This window comes from Salvelinus fontinalis, chromosome 28 (assembly GCF_029448725.1).
Source record: "Salvelinus fontinalis isolate EN_2023a chromosome 28, ASM2944872v1, whole genome shotgun sequence".
NCBI classification, from domain to species: Eukaryota; Metazoa; Chordata; class Actinopteri; order Salmoniformes; family Salmonidae; genus Salvelinus; species Salvelinus fontinalis.
Genome location: NC_074692.1, coordinates 45,232,227 through 45,256,337, shown reverse-complemented (window position 1 = coordinate 45,256,337; position 24,111 = coordinate 45,232,227). Strand labels below are relative to the sequence as shown.

Here is a 24,111-nt window from a genome sequence, read left to right as displayed (position 1 = left end):
GTTTGGGGGTGGTCTAGGGGGTAGTTTGGGGGTGGTCTAGGGGATAGTTTGGGGGTGGTCTAGGGGATAGTTTGGGGCTGGTCTAGGGGATAGTTTGGGGCTGGTCTAGGGGATAGTTCGGGGATGGTCTAGGGGATAGTTCGGGGGTGGTCTTGGGGATAGTTCGGGGGTGGTCTAGGGGATAGTTCGGGGGTGGTCTAGGGGATAGTTCGGGGGTGGTCTAGGGGATAGTTTGGGGGTGGTCTAGGGGATAGTTTGGGGGTGGTCTAGGGGATAGTTCGGGGGTGGTCTAGGGGATAGTTCAGGGCTGGTCTAGGGGATAGTTTAGGGGTGGTCTAGGGGATAGTTTGGGGGTGGTCTAGGGGATAGTTTGGGGGATGGTCTAGGGGATAGTTTGGGGGTGGTCTAGGGGATAGTTTGGGGGTGGTCTAGGGGATAGTTTGGGGGTGGTCTAGGGGATAGTTTGGGGGATAGTTTGGGGGTGGTCTAGGGGATAGTTTGGGGGCTGGTCTAGGGGATAGTTTGGGGGCTGGTCTAGGGGATAGTTCGGGGGTGGTCTAGGGGATAGTTTGGGGGTGGTCTAGGGGATAGTTCGGGGATGGTCTAGGGGATAGTTTGGGGGTGGTCTAGGGGATAGTTTGGGGGTGGTCTAGGGGATAGTTTAGGGCTGGTCTAGGGGATAGTTTGGGGGTGGTCTAGGGGATAGTTTGGGGGTGGTCTAGGGGTTAGTTTGGGGGTGGTCTAGGGGATAGTTTGGGGGCTGGTCTAGGGGATAGTTCGGGGGTGGTCTTAGGGGATAGTTTGGGGGTGGTCTAGGGGATAGTTCGGGGGTGGTCTAGGAGATAGTTTGGGGAGGGTTTAGGGGATAGTTTGAGGGTGGTCTAGGGGATAGTTTGGGGGTGGTCTAGGGGATAGTTCAGGGCTGGTCTAGGGGATAGTTTGGGGGTGGTCTAGGGGATAGTTTGGGGGTGGTCTAGGGGATAGTTTGGGGGTGGTCTAGGGGATAGTTCGGGGGTGGTCTAGGGGATAGTTTGGGGGTGGTCTAGGGGATAGTTTGGGGGATAGTTTGGCGGTGGTCTAGGGGATAGTTTGGGGGTGGTCTAGGGTATAGTTTTTTGGCTGGTCTAGGGGATACTTTGGGGCTGGTCTAGGGGATAGTTTGGGGGTGGTCTAGGGGATAGTTTGGGGGTGGTCTAGGGGATAGTTTGGGGGTGGTCTAGGGGATAGTTTGGGGGTGGTCTAGGGGATAGTTTGGGGGCTGGTCTAGGGGATAGTTTGGGGGTGGTCTAGGGGATAGTTTGGGGGCTGGTCTAGGGGATAGTTTGGGGGCTGGTCTAGGGGATAGTTCGGGGGTGGTCTTAGGGGATAGTTTGGGGGTGGTCTAGGGGATAGTTCGGGGATGGTCTAGGGGATAGTTTGGGGGTGGTCTAGGGGATAGTTTGGGGGTGGTCTAGGGGATAGTTTAGGGCTGGTCTAGGGGATAGTTTGGGGGTGGTCTAGGGGATAGTTTGGGGATGGTCTAGGGGTCAGTTTGGGGGTGGTCTAGGGGATAGTTTGGGGGCTGGTCTAGGGGATAGTTCGGGGGTGGTCTTAGGGGATAGTTTGGGGGTGGTCTAGGGGATAGTTCGGGGGTGGTCTAGGAGATAGTTTGGGGTGGTCTAGGGGATAGTTTGGGGTGGTCTAAGGGATAGTTTGGGGGTATTCTAGCGGATAGTTTGGGGGTGTTCTAGGGGATAGTTTGGGGGTGGTATAGGGGATAGTTTGGGGGTGGTCTAGGGGATAGTTCGGGGCTGGTCTAGGGGATAGTTTGGGGGTGGTCTAGGGGAAAGTTTGGGGGTGGTCTAGGGGATAGTTTGGGGGCTGGTCTAGGGGATAGTTTGGGGGCTGGTCTAGGGGATAGTTCGGGGGTGGTCTTAGGGGATAGTTTGGGGGTGGTCTTAGGGGATAGTTTGGGGGTGGTCTAGGGGATAGTTTGAGGGTGGTCTAGGGGATAGTTTGGGGGTGGTCTAGGGGATAGTTTGGGGGTGGTCTAGGGGATAGTTTGGGGGTGGTCTAGGGGATAGTTTGGGGGTGGTCTAGGGGATAGTTTGGAGATGGTCTTGGGGATAGTTTGGGGCTGGTCTAGGGGATAGTTTGGGGGTGGTCTAGGGGATAGTTTGGGGAGGCTTTAGGGGATAGTTTGAGGGTGGTCTAGGGGATAGTTTGGGGAGGGTTTAGGGGATAGTTTGAGGGTGGTCTAGGGGATAGTTTGGGGGTGGTCTAGGGGATAGTTCAGGGCTGGTCTAGGGGATAGTTTGGGGGTGGTCTAGGGGATAGTTTGGGGGTGGTATAGGGGATAGTTTGAGGGTGGTCTAGGGGATAGTTTGGGGATGGTTTAGGGGATAGTTTGGGGGTGGTCTAGGGCAGTGGTTCCCAAACGTTTTATAGTCCCGTACCCCTTCAAACATTCAACCTCCAGCTGTGTACCCCCTCTAGCACCAGGGTCAAGGCACTCTCAAATGTTGTTTTTTTGCCATCATTGTAAGCCAGTCACACACACACTATACGATACATTTATTAAATATAAGAATGAGTGTGAGTTTTTGTCACAACCATCTTGTGGGAAGTGACAAAGAGCTCTTATAGGACCAGGGCACAAATAATAATAATATAATAATCAATAATTTTGCTCTTTATTTAGCCATCTTACATATAAAACCTTGAAAGACGTGTTGGACACTACAGTGAATATGGTTAACTTTGTTAAAGCAAGGCCCCTGAACTCTCTTGTATTTTCTGCACTATGCAATGATTTTGCCAACGACCATGTAACGTTTTTACAACATACAGAAGTGCGCTGGTTAACAAGGGGCAAAGTATTGACACGTTTTTTTAAATTGAGAGACGACCTTAACGTTTTCTTTACTGACCATCATTTTCACTTGTCTGACCGCTTGCACGATGACGAGTTTCTCACATGACTGGCCTGTCTGGGTGATGTTTTTTCTCGCCTGAATGATCTGAATCTAGGATTACAGGGACTCCCCGCAACTATATTCAATGTGCGGGACAAAATTGAGGCTATGAAGTTGGAGCTTTTCTCTGTCTGCATTAACAAGGACAACACACAGGTCTTTCCATCATTGTATGATTTTTTTTGTGTGTACAAATGAACTCAAGCTTACGGACAATGTCAAATGTGATATAGCGAAGCACCTGAGTGAGTTGGTTGCGCAATTACGCAGATACTTTCCCAAAACGGATGACACACGGAAACGGATGGCGGTGTGTACGCATCGCTCCGCCCGCCCGCCCGCCCGCCCGCCCGCCGCTCAATGTTTGATCCTCTGCTCCGCGCGCTAGAGTGCTTGCCGCTGTTATCCAGGAACTACGAGTGATGTAACAGCAGCTGATGCACTGAAGACTGTACCATTGTCAAATAACAGGGTGTGCCATAGAATCGATGACACGGGCGTTGATATTGTTGATCAATTGGTAAAGGAAATTGAGAGAAAAAAAACATTATCTCTGTTGTTAGACGAATCGACTGATGTTAGTGGGGAAGCCAAGTTGATTGCGTTTGTGCGATACGGAGACATTTCGGAAATTAATGAGCACATTCTGTTCTGCAAGAAGCTAACGGGAACAGCTTTTTCTCAGAGCACAATCTCGATTGGAAATCCTGTTTTCATGTGTGCACGGATCGTGCTGCATCAACGCTTGCGAGAATGAAATGATTAATTGCCCACATAAAGAAGGTAAATCCCAATCTATCGTTCACAGTGAGGCATTTGGCCAGCAAGAGAATGTCCTGAATTACATGATGTTTTGAAAGACGCAGTGAAAAGTGATTCACTTTTATCATGTCCAGGCCTCTGAATCACCGACTGCTTTAAAGGCTCTGTGGTGACAGGGGGACTGAGCGTCAGCAGCTACTGCTTCACACACACGACATGACCGTCCAGAGGGAAAACACTACAGAGGCAGTTGGAGCTGTGTGCCGAAGGGAGTTGATTTTTTGTCTGAGCACTCACACCCCCTTGTGGCTGTGTTCGAGGACACAGACTGGGGAGCCCGCATTGACCTATCTTGCTGATGTGTTCAGCAAGCTGAAACAACACGACTCTATCTCTGCAAGGTGGACACACACACATTCTAAAGATGTCTGACAAAGTGTGTGGATTCATAAAGAAGATCAAACTCTGGGAGAGGACATGTGAAGATGGGGAAATACGTTATTTTTTCCCCAGCAGCTTGACACCTAACTTTTTTTAATTTTTACAAGTGATGTTGACAGAGCTCCTATGGTGCAAAAAGCAAGCTCACATTCATCCAAACTCAACATTGAGTTCAACTCCTACTTCACTGACAATGAAAACAAGTCTGCCAAACTTGACTGGCTGCGTGAACCACATTTTGTTCTAGGAATCACGCCGGTCGCACATGTATGGGGGGGGTCAAAGTAGGGGGGTACAGTAGCCAAAAAAGGTTAAGAACCACTGGTCTAGGGGACAGTGTCTCTCTAGGGGACAGTGTCTCTCTAGGGGATAGTGTCTCTCTAGGGGATAGTGTCTCTCTAGGGGATAGTGTCTCTCTAGGGGATAGTGTCTCTCTAGGGGATAGTGTCTCTCTAGGGGATAGTGTCTCTCTAGAGGATAGTGTCTCTAGAGGACAGTGTCTAGGGGATAGTGTCTCTAGGGGATAGTGTCTCTCTAGGGGATAGTGTCTCTAGGGGATAGTGTCTCTAGGGGATAGTGTCTAGGGGATAGTGTCTCTCTAGAGGACAGTGTCTAGGGGATAGTGTCTCTCTAGAGGACAGTGTCTCTCTAGGGGATAGTGTCTCTAGGGGATAGTGTCTCTCTAGAGGACAGTGTCTCTCTAGGGGATAGTGTCTCTCTAGGGGATAGTGTCTCTCTAGGGGATAGTGTCTCTCTAGGGGATAGTGTCTCTCTAGGGGATAGTGTCTCTCTAGGGGATAGTGTCTAGGGGATAGTGTCTCTCTAGGGGATAGTGTCTCTCTAGGGGATAGTGTCTCTCTAGGGGATAGTGTCTTTAGGGGATAGTGTCTAGGGGATAGTGTCTCTCTAGGGGATAGTGTCTCTCTAGGGGACAGTGTCTCTCTAGGGGATAGTGTCTCTCTAGGGGATAGTGTCTCTCTAGGGGATAGTGTCTCTCTAGGGGATAGTGTCTGTCTAGGGGATAGTGTCTCTCTAGGGGATAGTGTCTCTCTAGGGGATAGTGTCTCTCTAGGGGATAGTGTCTCTAGGGGATAGTGTCTCTCTAGGGGATAGTGTCTCTCTAGGGGATAGTGTCTCTCTAGGGGATAGTGTCTCTAGGGGACAGTGTCTCTCTAGGGGATAGTGTCTAGGGGATAGTGTCTCTAGGGGATAGTGTCTCTCTAGGGGATAGTGTCTAGGGGATAGTGTCTCTAGGGGATAGTGTCTCTCTAGGGGATAGTGTCTCTCTAGGGGATAGTGTCTCTCTAGGGGATAGTGTCTCTCTGGGGGACAGTGTCTCTCTAGGGGACAGTGTCTCTCTAGGCCCTAGAGTCTAGGGGATAGTGTCTCTAGGGGATAGTGTCTCTCTAGGGGATAGTGTCTCTCTAGGGGATAGTGTCTAGGGGATAGTGTCTCTAGGGGATAGTGTCTCTCTAGGGGATAGTGTCTCTCTAGGGGATAGTGTCTCTCTAGGGGATAGTGTCTCTCTGGGGGACAGTGTCTCTCTAGGGGACAGTGTCTCTCTAGGCCCTAGAGTCTAGGGGATAGTGTCTCTAGGGGATAGTGTCTCTCTAGGGGATAGTGTCTAGGGGATAGTGTCTCTCTAGGGGATAGTGTCTCTCTAGGGGATAGTGTCTCTCTAGGGGACAGTGTCTCTCTAGGGGACAGTGTCTCTCTAGGCCCTAGAGTCTAGGGGATAGTGTCTCTAGGGGATAGTGTCTCTCTAGGGGATAGTGTCTCTCTAGGGGATAGTGTCTCTAGGGGATAGTGTCTCTAGGGGATAGTGTCTAGGGGATAGTGTCTCTCTAGGGGATAGTGTCTCTAGGGGATAGTGTCTCTCTGGGGGACAGTGTCTCTCTAAGGGATAGTGTCTCTAGGGGATAGTGTCTCTCTAGGGGATAGTGTCTCTAGGGTATAGTGTCTCTCTAGGGGATAGTGTCTCTCTAGGGGATAGTGTCTAGGGGATAGTGTCTCTCTAGGGGATAGTGTCTCTCTAGGGGATAGTGTCTCTCTGGGGGACAGTGTCTCTCTAGGGGACAGTGTCTCTCTAGGCCCTAGAGTCTAGGGGATAGTGTCTCTAGGGGATAGTGTCTGTCTAGGGGATAGTGTGTAGGGGATAGTGTCTCTCTAGGGGATAGTGTCTCTCTAGGGGATAGTGTCTCTCTAGGGGATAGTGTCTCTCTGGGGGACAGTGTCTCTCTAGGGGACAGTGTCTCTCTAGGCCCTAGAGTGTAGGGGATAGTGTCTCTAGGGGATAGTGTCTCTCTAGGGGATAGTGTCTCTCTAGGGGATAGTGTCTCTCTAGGGGATAGTGTCTAGGGGATATTGTCTCTAGGGGATAGTGTCTTTCTATGGGATAGTGTCTCTCTGGGGGACAGTGTCTCTCTAGGGGATAGTGTCTAGGGGATAGTGTCTCTAGGGGATAGTGTCTCTCTAGGGGATAGTGTCTCTAGGGGATAGTGTCTAGGGGATAGTGTCTCTAGGGGATAGTGTCTCTAGGGGATAGTGTCTAGGGGATAGTGTCTCTCTAGGGGATAGTGTCTCTAGGGGATAGTGTCTAGGGGATAGTGTCTCTAGAGGATAGTGTCTCTCTAGGGGATAGTGCCAACAGTCCTCCTTAGTTTGCAGGTTGACGTTAATGGGATGAGTCTTGTCCTTTAGGCAGAACTGAGCTATTTCCGCTTGATAGGCACTTGCGTTCCGGGCAGCCCCCGCACGGTTTCATGTATTTCTGTACAGTCACTGTCTGGGGGGTTTCATGTATTTCTGTACAGTCACTGTCTGGGGGGGGTTTCATGTATTTTAGTACAATCACTGTCTGGGGGGTTTCATGTATTTTTGTACAGTCACTGTCTGGGGGGTTTCATGTATTTTTGTACAGTCACTGTCTGGGGGGGTTTCATGTATTTTAGTACAATCACTGTCTGGGGGGTTTCATGTATTTCTGTACAGTCACTGTCTGGGGGGTTTCATGTATTTCTGTACAGTCACTGTCTGGGGGGTTTCATGTATTTTTGTAAAGCGTCTGCTGATAGTAGGATGATGGTAGTAGTAGGATGATGATCTGTGGTGCTGCATTGCATGATGAGGTATCCTGCTGGTTCAGATAATCTGTGACTGGTGCTACATGCTAATACATCTGTGACTAGTGCTACATGCTAATACATCTGTGACTGGTGCTACATGCTAATCCATCTGTGACTGGTGCTACATGCTAATACATCTGTGACTGGTGCTACATGCTAATACATCTGTGACTGGTGCTACATGCTAATACATCTGTGACTAGTGCTACATGCTAATACATCTGTGACTGGTGCTACATGCTAATACATCTGTGACTGGTGCTACATGATAATTAATCTGTGACTGGTGCTACATGCTAATACATCTGTGACTGGTGCTACATGCTGAAGTCCTTGTGGATGATTGTTCACAACACAAGAAGAGTACTGTTATACAAGCGTAACTTATGACACCTGGGAAAAAGTGACCAAACCATTGACAAAAAAAGGTAGCCTCCAATCTTGATAAACAGGTTAACTTTTTAGACAGAGGTACTGACGAGAATAACAGACATAACAGCGACACTGGGATTCTCTGCCTCTAACGTTATTACGGGGGCTGAGTCACTGGCTTACAGGTGCTCTTTCATGCAGTCCCTAGGACTCAACCCACATGAGTGGGTTGAGTCACTGATGTGATCTTCCTGTCCGGGTTGGCGCCCCACCCTTGGGTTTGTGCCGTGGGGGAGATGTTCTTGGGCTATACTCTGCCTTGTCTCAGGGTAGTAAGTTGGTGGTTGAAGATATCCCTCTAGTGGCGTGGGGGATGTGCTTTGGCAAAGTGGGTGGGGTTATATCCTGCCTGGTTGGCCCTGTCCGGGTGTATCGTCGGATGGGGCCACAGTGTCTCCCGACCCCTCCTGTCTCAGCCTCCAGTATTTATGCTGCAATAGTTTGTGTCGGGGGGCTAGGGTCAGTCTGTTATATCTGGAGTACTTCTCCTTATCCAGTATCCTGTGTGAATTTAAAAATGCTCTCTTTAATTCTCTCTCTCTCCCGGAGGACCTGAGCCCTAGAACCATGCCTCAGGACTACCTGGCATGATGACTCCTTGCTGTCCCCAGTCCACCTGGTCGTGCTGCTGCTCCATTTTCAACTGTTCTACCTGCGGCTATGGAACCCTGACCTGTTCACCGGAAGTGCTACCTTGTCCCAGACCTGCTGTTCTTCAACTCTCTCTACCGCACCTGCTGTCTTTAACTCTGAATCCTCGTCTATGAAAAGCCAACTGACATTTACTCCTGAGGTGCTGACCTGTTGCACCCTCTACAACCACTGTGATTATTATTATTTGACCCTGCTGGTCATCTATGAACATTTGAACATCTTGGCCATGTTCTGTTATAATCTCCACCCGGCACAGCCAGAAGAGGACTGGCCAACCCCAGAACCTGGTTCCTCTCTAGTTTCCTTCCTAGGTTCTGGCCTTTCTAGGGAGTTTTTCCTAGCCACCGTGCTTCTACACCTGCATTGCTTGCTGTTTGGGGTTTTAGGCTGGGTTTCTGTACAGCACTTTGTGACATCAGCTGATGTAAGAAGGGCTTTATAAATACATTTGATGTCGCAGAAACAAAATATTATAATGGACAAAACACAAGACATCTCAAAAGTGTACCAATTAAGTAAAGTGTTTCGGAATGTTACAATGAAGACAGAATGAACAACTGAGAGTGAGAATTAACAAGAGTTTCTTGGGCTTCAAGAATGTGACTGATCAAAGTGCCTCAGGCCTTGATTTGTTGTTGTTGTTGTTGTTGAACTGATTGAAAGTAAGTGGATATGGGTGAACAAATGCCGTGGTCATGGTTACGACGGCGCCAGTGTAACGAGGGGAGCGTACTCAGGTGTTCACAAGCACATATCAAACCGAGAGCCTACTGCGTTATATATCCATTGAGCTGGACTCAATTTAAACTCAAAGTTGAATGATCGACGCTAAGATATACCAGAGATAAGGGACTATTATTATTATGTATTGTTATGTTATTTAACCAGGTAGGCCAGTTGAGAACAAGTTCTCATTTAAAACTGCGACCTGGCCAAGATAAAGCAAAGCAGTGCGACAAAAACAACAACACAGAGTTACACATAAACAAACGTACAGTCAATAACACAATAGAAACAAATCTATATACAGTGTGTGCAAATGAGGTAAATATTATGACATTATTATGACATAGTGCAAATGCTTTATGTGTTTTTCAGTGGATGGAAACTTGTAGAGAACCACCTCTCCAAACCAACCCTGAAAAGACTGTTTCTCACGCGATGGGCATCCAGATGTGATGCCATTCAATCTGTGTGGTTCCGCTATGCAGAACACCATGCAGGCGCTGAGCAATGACGAGCGCATAGAGGCAGCTGGGATAAACAAAAGTGTTGGAGACGTTTGGATTATACTAGTAATGTACAATCCAGGGCGAAGTAGCGGAGAAAGTTCTCCAGAAGAAAGACATGGACCTACTTCAGGCATTTTAGGAAACGCAACAGACACATTGACCCAGTTCAGAGGGAAGTTTGAGGACATCAAGAGTACGGCCCAGACACTGGTTGCTACATGGGGCAGCTTGTTTACTGAGAAGTGACCAAGGCACACAAAGAGACACTTCGATGAACTCTGTGAGGACTTCAGAATGGAACATTTTAGAGTGTCTGTGTTCTATCTTGATACAGCAACCACACGACTAAAACGTTGGTTCACCAGTAAGAAAGAAATCGCAAACCGCTTTACTTTGTTTGATTCCTCAAGAACCGTTGTTCGCTAAAGATGATAATCTGTTTGCATCTGCCAATTTATTCTCCAGACCATCTCTGGAGACCTTCTCCTGTTCTTCACTTCCCTCATCAACTCATCCCTGACCACTGGCTGTGTCCCCTCTGACTTCAAAATGGTCCGAGTCGCTCCCCTCTTCAAGAAACCAACACTCAACCCCTCTGACATCAAAAGCTACAAACCGGTATCCCTTCTTATTTTTATTTTATTTTTTTTAACACTTGATCGTGCTTTCTCTGACTAAGTCTCTCGTAATCTCTTTGAGAGCGATGTTCTTGCCCCTTAGCAGTTAGGTTTCAAGACGGGTGACTTAACTGAGACTGCTCTTCTTTGTGTCACGGAGGCTCTCCGCACTGCCAAAGCTGACTCTCTCTCCATCTATCCGCTGCATTTCTTAAATCCCTCTTATGTTGTCAGCTTAGAAATCTATTTAAAAAGACAGTTTTACATACTGTAACTACAGAATTGAACACTGTTGGCTAAACACACTACATGACCAAAAGTATGTGGACACCTGCTCGTCAAACATCTCATTCCAAAATCATGCGCATTAATATGGAGTTGGTCCCCCCTTTGCTGCTATAACAGCCTCCACTCTTCTGGGAAGGCTTTCAACTAGATGTTGGAACATTGCTCTGGGGACTTGCTTCCATTCAGCCACAAGAGCATTAGACAGGTCGGGCACTGATGTTGGGCGATAAGGCCTGACTCGCAGTCGGCTTTCCAATTCATCCCAAAGGTGTTCGATGGGGTTGAAGTCAGAGCTCTGTGTAGGCCAGTCAAGTTCTTCCACACAGATCTCGACAAACCATGTCTGTATGGACCTCGCTTTGTGCATGGGGGTATTGTCAGGCTGAAACAGGAAAGGGCCTTCTCACACTGTTTCCACAAAGTTGGAAGCACAGAATCGTCTATAATGTCATTGTATGCTGTAGCGTTAAGATTTCCCTTCACTGGAACTAAGGGGCCTGAACCATGAAACATCCCCAGACCATTATTCCTCCTCCTCCAAACTTTACAGTTGGCACTATGCATTGGGGCATGTAGTGTCCTCCTGGCATCCGCCAAAACCCAGATTAGTCCGTCGTACCGCCAGATGGTGAAGTGTGATTCACCACTCCAGAGAACGTGTTTCCACTGGCGGCTGAGCTTTACACCTATCCAGCCAACGCATTCCGCATGGTGATCTTAGGCTTGTGTGCGGCTGCTCGGCCATGGAAACCCATTTCATGAAGCTCCCAACGAACAGTTCGTATGCTGACGTTGCTTCCAGAGGACGTTTGGAACTCGGTAGGGAGTGTTGCAACAGACGATTTATACACGCTACACGCTTCAGCAATCGGCGGTCCCGTTCTGTGAGCAGGCTGCTCCTACCAGGTGGTGTGGAGAGGATCTGTGGCTGCACCTCGTACTCTCACTACTGGTGTCCCCCAGGGCTCGGTTCTAGGCCCTCTCCTCTTCTCTCTATACACCAAGTCACTCAGCTCCGTCATATCCTCACATGGCCTCTCCTATCACTGCTATGAGGATGGACCTCTCCTCTTCTCTCTATACATCAAGTCACTCAGCTCTGTCATATCCTCACATGGTCTCTCCTATCATTGCTATGAGGATGACACTCAACTATTTTTCTCCTTACTTCAATCTGACACCCAGGTGGCGACAAGCATCTCTGTGTGCCTGGAAGATATCTAAGCTTGGATGTCGGCCCGCCACCTCAAGCTCAACCTCGACAAGATGTAGCTGCTCTGCATCCCGGGGAAGGTCTTCCCGCTCAAAGACCTGTCCCCCTCCCAGAGTGCAAAGAAACTTGGTGTGACCCTGAACAAAACTCTGTCATTCTATGCAAAAAATCAAAGTAGTGACTCGTTCCTGCAGGTTCCTGCTCTACAACATTCGTAGAGTACGACCTTCCATCACACAGGAAGCGGCGCAGGTCCTAATCCAGGCCCTTGTCATCTCCCATCTGGACTACTGCAACTCGCTGTTGGTTGGGGTCCCCCTCTTGTGCCATCAACTTATCCAGAACGCTGCAGCCCGCCTGGTGTTCAACTTTCCCAAGTTCTCCCATGTCACCCCGCTCCTCCGCACACTCCGCTGGCTTCCAGTCGAAGCTCGCATCCATGACAAGACTACGGAGCAGCAAGAGGATCTGCCCCTCCCTACCTTCAGATTACACTCCAACGCTACACCCCAACCTGACTACTCTGTTCTTAAAGAGAATGCAAGAGGCTCATTTAAAGAGCTTATACAGAACTGCTGTATTTGAAACTAAAACTCATAAAGAACTACCTTTTAGAAGCACAAAGTCTCAGGAAAGACTGGGTTGTCAATACTCAGTATAGAAAACAGTCGAGGCCTGCAACCTGGACCTACAGGCCGTGGTGAAAACACGTGCACACAGCATACTGTAGCTACTATTGGCCTCTACATAGAGAAAAGCGAGATTCTTTTTTTCTAAGAGAAAGAAAGAGAGAACGAAAAACTACCAAAGAGAGGGGAACAGCCATGAGGATTTCAGTAGACCAGGAGTCTCTCAAGTTGAATTTAATTTACCTGGAATATTGCAGCCCATCTGTGTAGGCTATTAGCCAGACAAAACACAGTAAAGAGAGGCTGGACGTATCCTCAAGCCCACTACTTTGTTCCTGGTTGTTAGGCTATTTGATGTTTCATTTGAAAATTCTAAATGACATGTCGACAGTAGGCTACACTGCATAATGAAACAATCCTTAGTAAGCGAGTGTTTTGAGGATTGACTGACCAAAATATTACGCATTAATAGACTGGTTTTATGCACAACAATGTTTTATCCAAGCACGGAGAGAGCGAGAGGACGGCTCATGTCATGCAGGCTCAGATAGGCTATACAGGACAGTTTGGAGAGAGCGTGAAGATGGCTCATGTCATGCAGGCTCAGATAGGCTATACAGGACAGTTTGGAGAGAGTGTGAGGATGGCTCATGTCATGCAGGCTCAGATAGGCTATACAGGACAGTTTGGAGAGAGCGAGAAGATGGCTCATGTCATGCAGAATCAGGTAGGCTATACAGGACAGTTTGGAGAGAGCGTGAGGACGGCTCATGTCATGCAGAATCAGGTAGGCTATACAGGACAGTTTGGAGAGAGGGCAAGGATGGCTCATGTCATGCAGGCTCAGGTAGGCTATACAGGACAGTTTGGAGAGAGCGTGAGGATGGCTCATGTCATGCAGAATCAGGTAGGCTATACAGGACAGTTTGGAGAGAGGGCAAGGATGGCTCATGTCATGCAGGCTCAGGTAGGCTATACAGGACAGTTTGGAGAGAGCGTGAGGATGGCTCAGGTTATGCAGACTCAGATAGGCTATACAGGACAGTTTGGAGAGAGCGTGAGGATGGCTCATGTCATGCAGGCCCTGGTAGGCTCAGGTAGGCTATACAGGACAGTTTGGAGAGAGCGTGAGGATGGCTCATGTCATGCAGGCTCAGATAGGCTATACAGGACAGTTTGGAGAGAGCGTGAGGATGGCTCATGTCATGCAGGCTCAGATAGGCTATACAGGACAGTTTGGAGAGAGCGTGAGGATGGCTCATGTCATGCAGGCTCAGATAGGCTATACAGGACAGTTTGGAGAGAGCGTGAGGATGGCTCATGTCATGCAGGCTCAGATAGGCTATACAGGACAGTTTGGAGAGAGCGTGAGGATGGCTCATGTCATGCAGGCTCAGATAGGCTCAGGTAGGCTATACAGGACAGTTTGGAGAGAGCGTGAGGATGGCTCATGTCATGCAGGCTAAGATAGGCTCAGGTAGGCTATACAGGACAGTTTGGAGAGAGCGTGAGGATGGCTCATGTCATGCAGGCTCAGATAGGCTATACAGGACAGTTTGGAGAGAGCGTGAGGATGGCTCAGGTTATGCAGACTCAGGTAGGCTATACAGGACAGTTTGGAGAGAGCGTGAGGATGGCTCATGTCATGCAGGCTCAGATAGGCTATACAGGACAGTTTGGAGAGAGCGTGAGGATGGCTCATGTCATGCAGGCTCAGATAGGCTATACAGGACAGTTTGGAGAGAGGGCAAGGATGGCTCATGTCATGCAGGCTCAGGTAGGCTATACAGGACAGTTTGGAGAGAGCGTGAGGATGGCTCATGTCATGCAGAATCAGGTAGGCTATACAGGACAGTTTGGAGAGAGGGCAAGGATGGCTCATGTCATGCAGGCTCAGGTAGGCTATACAGGACAGTTTGGAGAGAGCGTGAGGATGGCTCAGGTTATGCAGACTCAGATAGGCTATACAGGACAGTTTGGAGAGAGCGTGAGGATGGCTCATGTCATGCAGGCCCTGGTAGGCTCAGGTAGGCTATACAGGACAGTTTGGAGAGAGCGTGAGGATGGCTCATGTCATGCAGGCTCAGATAGGCTATACAGGACAGTTTGGAGAGAGCGTGAGGATGGCTCATGTCATGCAGGCTCAGATAGGCTATACAGGACAGTTTGGAGAGAGCGTGAGGATGGCTCATGTCATGCAGGCTCAGATAGGCTATACAGGACAGTTTGGAGAGAGCGTGAGGATGGCTCATGTCATGCAGGCTCAGATAGGCTATACAGGACAGTTTGGAGAGAGCGTGAGGATGGCTCATGTCATGCAGGCTCAGATAGGCTCAGGTAGGCTATACAGGACAGTTTGGAGAGAGCGTGAGGATGGCTCATGTCATGCAGGCTAAGATAGGCTCAGGTAGGCTATACAGGACAGTTTGGAGAGAGCGTGAGGATGGCTCATGTCATGCAGGCTCAGATAGGCTATACAGGACAGTTTGGAGAGAGCGTGAGGATGGCTCAGGTTATGCAGACTCAGGTAGGCTATACAGGACAGTTTGGAGAGAGCGTGAGGATGGCTCATGTCATGCAGGCTCAGATAGGCTATACAGGACAGTTTGGAGAGAGCGTGAGGATGGCTCATGTCATGCAGGCTCAGGTAGGCTATACAGGACAGTTTGGAGAGAGCGTGAGGATGGCTCATGTCATGCAGGCTCAGATAGGCTATACAGGACAGTTTGGAGAGAGTGTGAGGATGGCTCAGGTTATGCAGACTCAGGTAGGCTATACAGGACAGTTTGGAGAGAGCGAGAGGACGGCTCAGGTTATGCAGACTCAGGTAGACTATACAGGACAGTTTGGAGAGAGCGTGAGGATGGCTCAGGTTATGCAGACTCAGGTAGACTATACAGGACAGTTTGGAGAGAGCGTGAGGATGGCTCAGGTTATGCAGGCTCAGGTAGACTATACAGGACAGTTTGGAGAGAGCGTGAAGATGGCTCATGTCATGCAGGCTCAGGTAGACTATACAGGACAGTTTGGAGAGAGCGTGAGGATGGCTCATGTTATGCAGACTCAGGTAGACTCAGGTAGACTATACAGGACAGTTTGGAGAGAGCGTGAGGATGGCTCATGTTATGCAGACTCAGGTAGACTCAGGTAGACTATACAGGACAGTTTGGAGAGAGCGTGAGGATGGCTCATGTCATGCAGGCTCAGGTAGACTATACAGGACAGTTTGGAGAGAGCGTGAGGATGGCTCATGTCATGCAGGCTCAGGTAGACTATACAGGACAGTTTGGAGAGAGCGAGAGGATGGCTCAGGTTATGCAGACTCAGGTAGACTCAGGTAGGCTATACAGGACAGTTTGGAGAGAGCGAGAGGATGGCTCAGGTTATGCAGACTCAGGTAGACTATACAGGACAGTTTGGAGAGAGGGCGAGGATGGCTCAGGTTATGCAGACTCAGGTAGACTATACAGGACAGTTTGGAGAGAGCGTGAGGATGGCTCATGTCATGCAGGCTCAGGTAGACTATACAGGACAGTTTGGAGAGAGCGAGAAGATGGCTCAGGTTATGCAGACTCAGGTAGGCTATACAGGACAGTTTGGAGAGAGCGTGAGGATGGCTCAGGTTATGCAGGCTCAGATAGACTATACAGGACAGTTTGGAGAGAGCGAGAAGATGGCTCATGTCATGCAGGCTCAGGTGGGCTATACAGGACAGTTTGGAGAGAGCGAGAGGACGGCTCATGTCATGCAGGCTCAGGTAGACTATACAGGACAGTTGTGTGTATACAATAAATGCTGCTGCATACAACATTTATTTTACAATCTACAAATGTTTGAATTGCCAACTTTAATTACTGAACAAGTAATTACATTATTACCAGTCTAAATGGCAGAACTGCGACACCGTGTATAGCTTTGTGAAATGTTAGGCTTAACATGAGGAAATGACGACCAAATAGGCCTACCAATAAACCGTTATCCATTAGCTAAAGCAAAGCTATAGGCTACATGTCCTGGCACCACAGAAAGCCTATCATCGATTCGATAGGCAGCCGCATAGACAGGTCCTAATTTCAGCACTATGGGCAGCAATCGGTAGTCTATACTTTGTGTGAGTGGCTGTCTGGCTAATGCATTTGAACTCCGACCTCGCGTAGGGTCCAGAGAAACTGTGTTACGCCAGTGTAGATGGACCAGCTGCAAAGTCAAAATAGGTTATATTATAGAAATTCATGAAAATAAAAATGACCTTTTTTTTTGGTCTTAATTTAAAGTTAAGGTTAGGCATTAGGGTTAGCATTGTGATTAAGGTTAGAGTTAAGGGAAAGGGTTAGATTTAGGTTAAAAAATCATATTTTATGACGTTGTGGCTGTTCCAGCTACTCTGCCTCCAGAACAACATTCATGACAAAAAAAGCCACCCTGCCCTTAGTTTCCTGTTTCTCTTTTACCGTCTCTTTCCGTTAAACTTAAAATACAGAAAGAAAAGTACACAACAACAACAACAACAAAAAGTCAGGTCCAACCTGGCCGGGGGCTGTCTGCATGTACTGGACGTTGCCAGCGTTTACGTCTTCCTGGGAGAAGGTTTGGACAGGTGTCTGTTCTGTTCCAACGTACTGCTCCTCAGCCTCCACGAAGCGCCGGATGAACCCGTGTAGCGGGGCCACCTTAACTGTAAATACAATCTCAGACGGCAAGTTGTCCTCGTGGATGACCTGGAACAGACAGACAGTGAGACAGACAGACAGACAGACAGACAGGCAGACAGACAGACAGACAGACAGTACGACAGTGAGACAGACAGACAGACAGACAGACAGACAGACAGACAGACAGACAGACAGTGAGACAGACAGACAGACAGACAGACAGATAGACAGACAGACAGACAGTGAGACAGACAGACAGACAGACAGACAGACAGACAGACAGAGACAGACAGACAGACAGACAGACAGACAGTGAGACAGACGTTAGAGGCTGGGGACTAGAGACAGAGGCTATTTACCGTTAAGTCTGTGAGCGTCCCAAATGGAACCCTATTCACTATTTAGTGCACTACGTTTGACCACCCCTGGTCAAAAGTAGTGCACTATATTGGGAATGGGGTGCACGCTTGGGACACAGACTCTGAGATGTTTCACATGTCACTTGGCATCATGTTTCATGTGTCACTTGACTTGACATGGGGAAATATGCTCAGGATTTACAATACACTTTGGATCATATATTGAGAAACTTCATATAAAATAACAATACTGACACAGTACATATAACATAACAGTACTGACACAGTACATATAAAATAACAGTACTGACATAGTACATATAAAATAACAGTACTGACAGTACATATAACAGTACTGACATAGTACATATAAAATCACAATTTATCTATGTACAAATACTGCTTAGAAGAACACTGATATATTCTAATCTACATCAATCACTGGCATATCCATCCAAGCATTCATAATTTCATCCATCCATCCAATCATTCATAATTTCATCCATCCATCCAATCATTCATAATTTCATCCATCCATCCAAGCATTCATAATTTCATCCATCCATCCAAGCATTCATAATTTCATCCATCCATCCAATCATTCATAATTTCATCCATCCATCCAATCATTCATAATTTCATCCATCCATCCAATCATTCATAATTTCATCCATCCATCCAAGCATTCATAATTTCATCCATCCATCCAATCATTCATAATTTCATCCATCCATCCAAGCATTCATCATTTCATCCATCCATCCAAGCATTCATAATTTCATCCATCCATCCCCAACCCAGACAACATACATACCTCCAGTCTACTCTGGTCAATCTTCACAGGCTTGCTCTCCTCCACCAGTAAAGTGTTGTTGTGCTGGAGGATAGGGGGCCTCTGTTGGCTGTCCAGGTAAACCTTAACGTTGACTCTGGCGTTCAGATAAGTACCTTTAACCTTCACCGTCACGTTGAAAGAGTCCGCCGGGTTCTTTCTGTCATCGTGGCGATACGAAACAAGGCCCTTCTTCAGGTCGCGCTGGGTGAATGACTGCATGGAGATGTTGCCGTGGCGATACAGCCCGCCGTTTCTAGGCGGCTCGGACACCTTGTATGTGACCTCGCTGTCGTCTCGGATGTCGAGGTTCGTGAGCACGCTGAAGTTACCTGTGGTTAGGGTCACTTCCTTTCCCTTCTGGACTAACAGACCTATGGATGGATGGATGGATGACGATGGACAGCTTGAGCACTACTCGCTAAACATTGGGATCTCCAGTCCAAAGGCACTTTACGTAACAATTAATATAATATATAAAATATACACACATACCTGTGTTGTTGCCGAGTCTTAGGAAAGGGTCTTCGGCAGTGACGTCTAGCAGAGTGGAGACAAAGTGTTTCCTGTCGGACACGAAGAGCACGAAACGTCCGGAGCTCACGCCTCGATGGAGGAACAGCACTCTCTTCTCTTCCAGCTCCTTCTGGGTGAACTGGAACAGCCTGGAGGTCAGAGGTCAGAGTTCAGGAAAGTTTATTTAAAGTGTCACTCAATTATATATGAACAATTTACAATAAATATTACAAAATATATTTTTTTTAATTATTATTACTAGTATCATTATTATTATGATTAAAACAGCATTGGGGATAATTCAGGGCGAGCTTTGAGAGACTATTAATATTCGTCGACAGTCCTAATACATTAGATTATTATTATGTACTAAAACAAAACAGAAAGTGACCTGTGAGAGGTGTCGTTCACCAGAACCAGGTCTCCCATCGGGATTCCCCGTCGCGTGTAGACTAACTGCCCGTCGCTGAAGTCCGAGTCTGCATCATGGTAACAGAGATCGTCCAGGGTGAGCAACCGCTGCCCATCCCTCACCACATGGAAAACTTTATCGACAACGCGCACTGGCTTCTCGTCATTAACTAGCTGGATGGAGATGTTGAACGTCCCTTCTTTAGAGCCGACTTCATCGTCCGTGACGGAGGATTTGGACTCCTGACTAGTGGAGGCTATGAATGTGAACTGGTCCTGAGTGGTCTCTGTGTCGTCGTGAATGAACATGACGCGCTCCTCCAAGAGATCCTGATTGCTGAACGTTTGGATGATGTTGTAACTGGCGTTAGAGTTGGACAGGTTGATGCGTTGCAGCTTCCCGTGTTTGGGGCTACTTGTGACAGTGTAGTACATCTCCTTGGTGCTGTGAGTCTCTGCAAACAACTCGGCCTTTGTGATGAGTTTACTCTCTCCCTCCTTAATCAAAAGTCCATCATTTCTTATAAATACGCTATTGACATCGGCTTTTATTGAGATCTGGAAATCGTAACTTTGTGTTTGAGCATGTTTGGAGAACACTTGGAATTTAAACGTGTCGCTCGTGTCTTCGTACGGTCTGTCGACCAGTTCGTATTGTACCTTTAGATCAGTGACATTCCTTTGGCTGAATGTTGAGTTTTTCTTCAGTAGCTCGCTAACGAGCAGAAGTTTTCCTTTCTTCGGCGAGGAGAGAACTCTGAAGTGCAGATCATCCTCTGATAGTGTCACAACGTCCACCGTGGCATAAAGATACTGCGAGTCCAACGTCACTTTCCGAACTTTATCAATGTCGGCCATTACGTTCCTTACTAGGTTATAATGTACCCACTTCACAGTGATGGGGAAGACCAGTTCAGTATAGGCCCTACCAGCTACAGTGACCTTGCATTTGAAGTAATCCGTAGCATTTGCTGTCTGGATTTCTTGGAAAGTGCTGAGGTAACGAAGGCGTTCTTTCTCCAGTAGCCTTTGGGAGAAGGAACCGGTGGGCTTCCATTCTCCGCTGGAGTGAAGCCTCTGCAACTCACCGTACTGAGGGGGCTCGACAACATCATATCGGATGTCCACCACCTGCTTCACAGCATTGGTCTGAACGGCCAGGTGCTTGTTACTGATCACAAACACCTCACCCTGAGTTATCTCAAGCCCGGTGTTGTTGCCGATCTTGTACTCCAACCCTATGGCCATGATCCTAAGCACAACCGTATTGCTCACCTTGTCTCCATCACTGACGCTCAGGACGATCCTGGAGTTCCTCGCCCCAGTGTGGACGTAGTTCACCTTCCCTTCATTTAGGTCAGAATGGGAGAACGTGGTCACTGCAGCGCCAGGGTTGTCTTCCACCTCCAGGTAACCTGCGTCAGTGTTCAGATTCCCCAGGACGGAGAAGATTAGGTTGGTGTGATTGCTGTCGATGTCTGTGGCCTTCAACACCTCCGTGGTCAGGTGTTTTCTAGAGTTATCCAACAGAATGAAAAGGTTCCCCTGGGGCAGGCTGAGCTCTGGGGCGTCGTTGATGGGCATCACTGTGATGTTGTAGCGGTACCTCCTGGTCCCTTTCAGGTAGTCAGGAACCTCCTTCCTGCTGCTGGAGAAGATAGAAAAGGTGAAGAAGTCTTCTGGGTTCTCTGATCCTCCGTGGATGTACATCACCTTGCCGTACCACAGGTCCAGCATGCTGAAGGTGTTCTCCTCTTGGTCCTGGTCTACATCCAGTCTGATCTGACCATGCACCGGCTGCTCTTGGATCCGGAACATGATCTGGGACTGCCGTATTCGGAGCTTCTTGAAGTCCAGAAGAACCTTGATGTGTTTGGATTCCAGAGATCCACGTCCTCCCTCCGGCACCACAAGGTTCCTAAGCAGCACGAAGTTCATCCCGTACCTCTTGTCCAACCCCCTGTCCAGAGTGGACAATGGGAATTCTGGTGTGGGGGTGAAGGAAGTGGGATCGAAGTGGGACTTGGGGACAGTCGGAAGAGTCATTGGACTCATCATGGTCGAGGGCTCTGGTTCTTTCTCTGGCCCGCAGCCCACAGAGATATCCTTCGTGACAGCAGCATTGGGCAGACCCATCTTCACCCCGTTGACTTTCATGTCCTTCAGACAGCCCTTGAACGAGCCTCCTCTGACCCTCTTCCCTGACACAGACACCAGACCCATCTTCCGGACTTCTGAGCGCGTGCTGTCGTCAATGCCCCCAACAAAGACAGAACCCCTCAGCTGTAGTCCCTTGGAGCGAGAGCTGATGCTAGTCTTTACCGTCTCCTCATCCACTGTCAGCTGGAGGGTCTTGGGGCTGAAGAACAGTTTGATTGAATGCCAGTTCCTGTCATTGACGAAGGTAAGGGAGCGGAGTTCTGTTTTGGTGCCTCCTTTACCCACGAGGGCCACAGGCAACCCCTCTTGGATCTCAACTGCCACAAAGCCCCCCTGTCTGGCCGAGGTATACAGGATGATCCCCTCTTTAGCTGAAGTGTGAACCACACACTCAAACAGAGCCTCCTGCTGGACGTGGGATATATTCCAGGGTGGCAGGGAGACATACGCTCTAGAACTAAAGAAACTAACAGGGTCCTCCTCGTTAGCGAAGAACTGGGGACTACAGCCCAAATAAACCTCATAGACGCTCTTGAATCCTGCGTCAGGCCTCAACGACAATAACATATCGTGCTCGTTGAAGACAGCCTCGTCCATACACCCCCGGAAACCAGTCAGGTCACTGGGGAGGTAGAGCTTGTCCAGGCCTCCAGAGCCGCCGATGTACAGCCCTTCCTGGATGCTCAGCTCCTGTTTCTGAGACCCATGCCCTGGCATCCTGAGGCTGGTGTGGGAGTGCTGGTCCACGGTCAGGGTGACATTGTGGCGGTCGTGGAGGAGCTCAGCAGTGTGCCAGGCCAGGTCATTTAGCTGGGTGCTACTCTCAGATCGTAGCAAACACTCACCAGACCCCAAGTCCAGCTTCACCTGAGGAAGAGAGGAAGAAGATACTTGGTTAAAATGATTACTTTAAACTGGAGTTTTAAACTTAACCAATCACATCAATTGTAAAAACCCAACTGCTAAACCTAATCAGAACCTATTTGAATTACTTGCCTAAACAAAATCACCCATCTTTATTGCCTAAACCCAACCAATCACATTTGTTGCCTACCCTCAAGATACAGATGCCCTTAGAACAAGACTGAATAACTCCACAGAGCCAGAACAAGACTGAATAACTCCACAGAGTTAGAACTAGACAGAATAACTCCACAGAGCCAGAACAAGACTGAATAACTCCACAGAGCTAGAACAAGACTGAATAACTCCACTTAAAAGAACAAGACGGAATAACTCCACAGAGTCGGAACAAGACTGAATAACTCCACAGAGCCAGAACAAGACTGAATAACTCCACAGAGCCGGAACAAGACTGAATAACTCCACTTAAAAGAACAAGACGGAATAACTCCACAGAGTCGGAACAAGACTGAATAACTCCACAGAGCCAGAACAAGACTGAATAACTCCACAGAGCCAGAACAAGACTGAATAACTCCACAGAGCCAGAACAAGACTGAATAACTCCACAGAGCCAGAACAAGACTGAATAACTCCACAGAGCCGGAACAAGACTGAATAACTCCACAGAGCCGGAACAAGACTGAATAACTCCACAGAGCCGGAACAAGACTGAATAACTCCACAGAGCCAAAACAAGACTGAATAACTCCACAGAGCCAAAACAAGACTGAATAACATTTACATTTACATTTAAGTCATTTAGCAGACGCTCTTATCCAGAGCGACTTACAAATTGGTGCGTTCACCTTATGACATCCAGTGGAACAGCCACTTTACAAACAGTGCATCTAAATCTTTTAAGGGGGGGGGGGGTCAGAAGGATTACTTTATCCTATCCTAGGTATTCCTTAAAGAGGTGGGGTTTCAGGTGTCTCCGGAAGGTGGTGATTGACTCCGCTGTCCTGGCGTCGTGAGGGAGATTGTTCCACCATTGGGGGGCCAGAGCAGCGAACAGTTTTGACTGGGCTGAGCGGGAACTGTACTTCCTCAGTGGTAGGGAGGCGAGCAGGCCAGAGGTGGATGAACGCAGTGCCCTTGTTTGGGTGTAGGGCCTGATCAGAGCCTGGAGGTACTGAGGTGCCGTTCCCCTCACAGCTCCGTAGGCAAGCACCATGGTCTTGTAGCGGATGCGAGCTTCAACTGGAAGCCAGTGGAGAGAGCGGAGGAGCGGGGTGACGTGAGAGAACTTGGGAAGGTTGAACACCAGACGGGCTGCGGCGTTCTGGATGAGTTGTAGGGGTTTAATGGCACAGGCAGGGAGCCCAGCCAACAGCGAGTTGCAGTAATCCAGACGGGAGATGACAAGTGCCTGGATTAGGACCTGCGCCGCTTCCTGTGTGAGGCAGGGTCGTACTCTGTGGATGTTGTAGAGCATGAACCTACAGGAACGGGCCACCGCCTTGATGTTAGTTGAGAATGACAGGGTGTTGTCCAGGATCACGCCAAGGTTCTTAGCGCTCTGGGAGGAGGACACAATGGAGTTGTCAACCGTGATGGCGAGATCATGGAACGGGCAGTCCTTCCCCGGGAGGAAGAGCAGCTCCGTCTTGCCGAGGTTCAGCTTGAGGTGGTGATCCGTCATCCACACTGATATGTCTGCCAGACATGCAGAGATGCGATTCGCCACCTGGTCATCAGAAGGGGGAAAGGAGAAGATTAATTGTGTGTCGTCTGCATAGCAATGATAGGAGAGACCATGTGAGGTTATGACAGAGCCAAGTGACTTGGTGTATAGCGAGAATAGGAGAGGGCCTAGAACAGAGCCCTGGGGGACACCAGTGGTGAGAGCACGTGGTGAGGAGACAGATTCTCGCCACGCCACCTGGTAGGAGCGACCTGTCAGGTAGGACGCTATCCAAGCGTGGGCC

At 48.6% G+C, this 24,111-nt stretch overlaps 1 protein-coding gene across 1 annotated transcript in view; it reads right to left on the bottom strand.

Moving 5' to 3' along the window:
• Nucleotides 1-24,111, bottom strand: part of LOC129826783 (chondroitin sulfate proteoglycan 4-like) — a 91,706-nt gene that overhangs the window by 34,846 nt on the left and 32,749 nt on the right. The window contains exons 3-6 of the mRNA XM_055887857.1: nt 19,098-22,144; nt 18,686-18,855; nt 18,173-18,564; nt 16,874-17,065 (exon numbers count right to left, since the gene is read on the bottom strand). Of these exons, the coding sequence (XP_055743832.1) occupies nt 16,874-17,065; nt 18,173-18,564; nt 18,686-18,855; nt 19,098-22,144 (3,801 nt within the window). The remainder of the gene's footprint in view (nt 1-16,873; nt 17,066-18,172; nt 18,565-18,685; nt 18,856-19,097; nt 22,145-24,111) is intronic.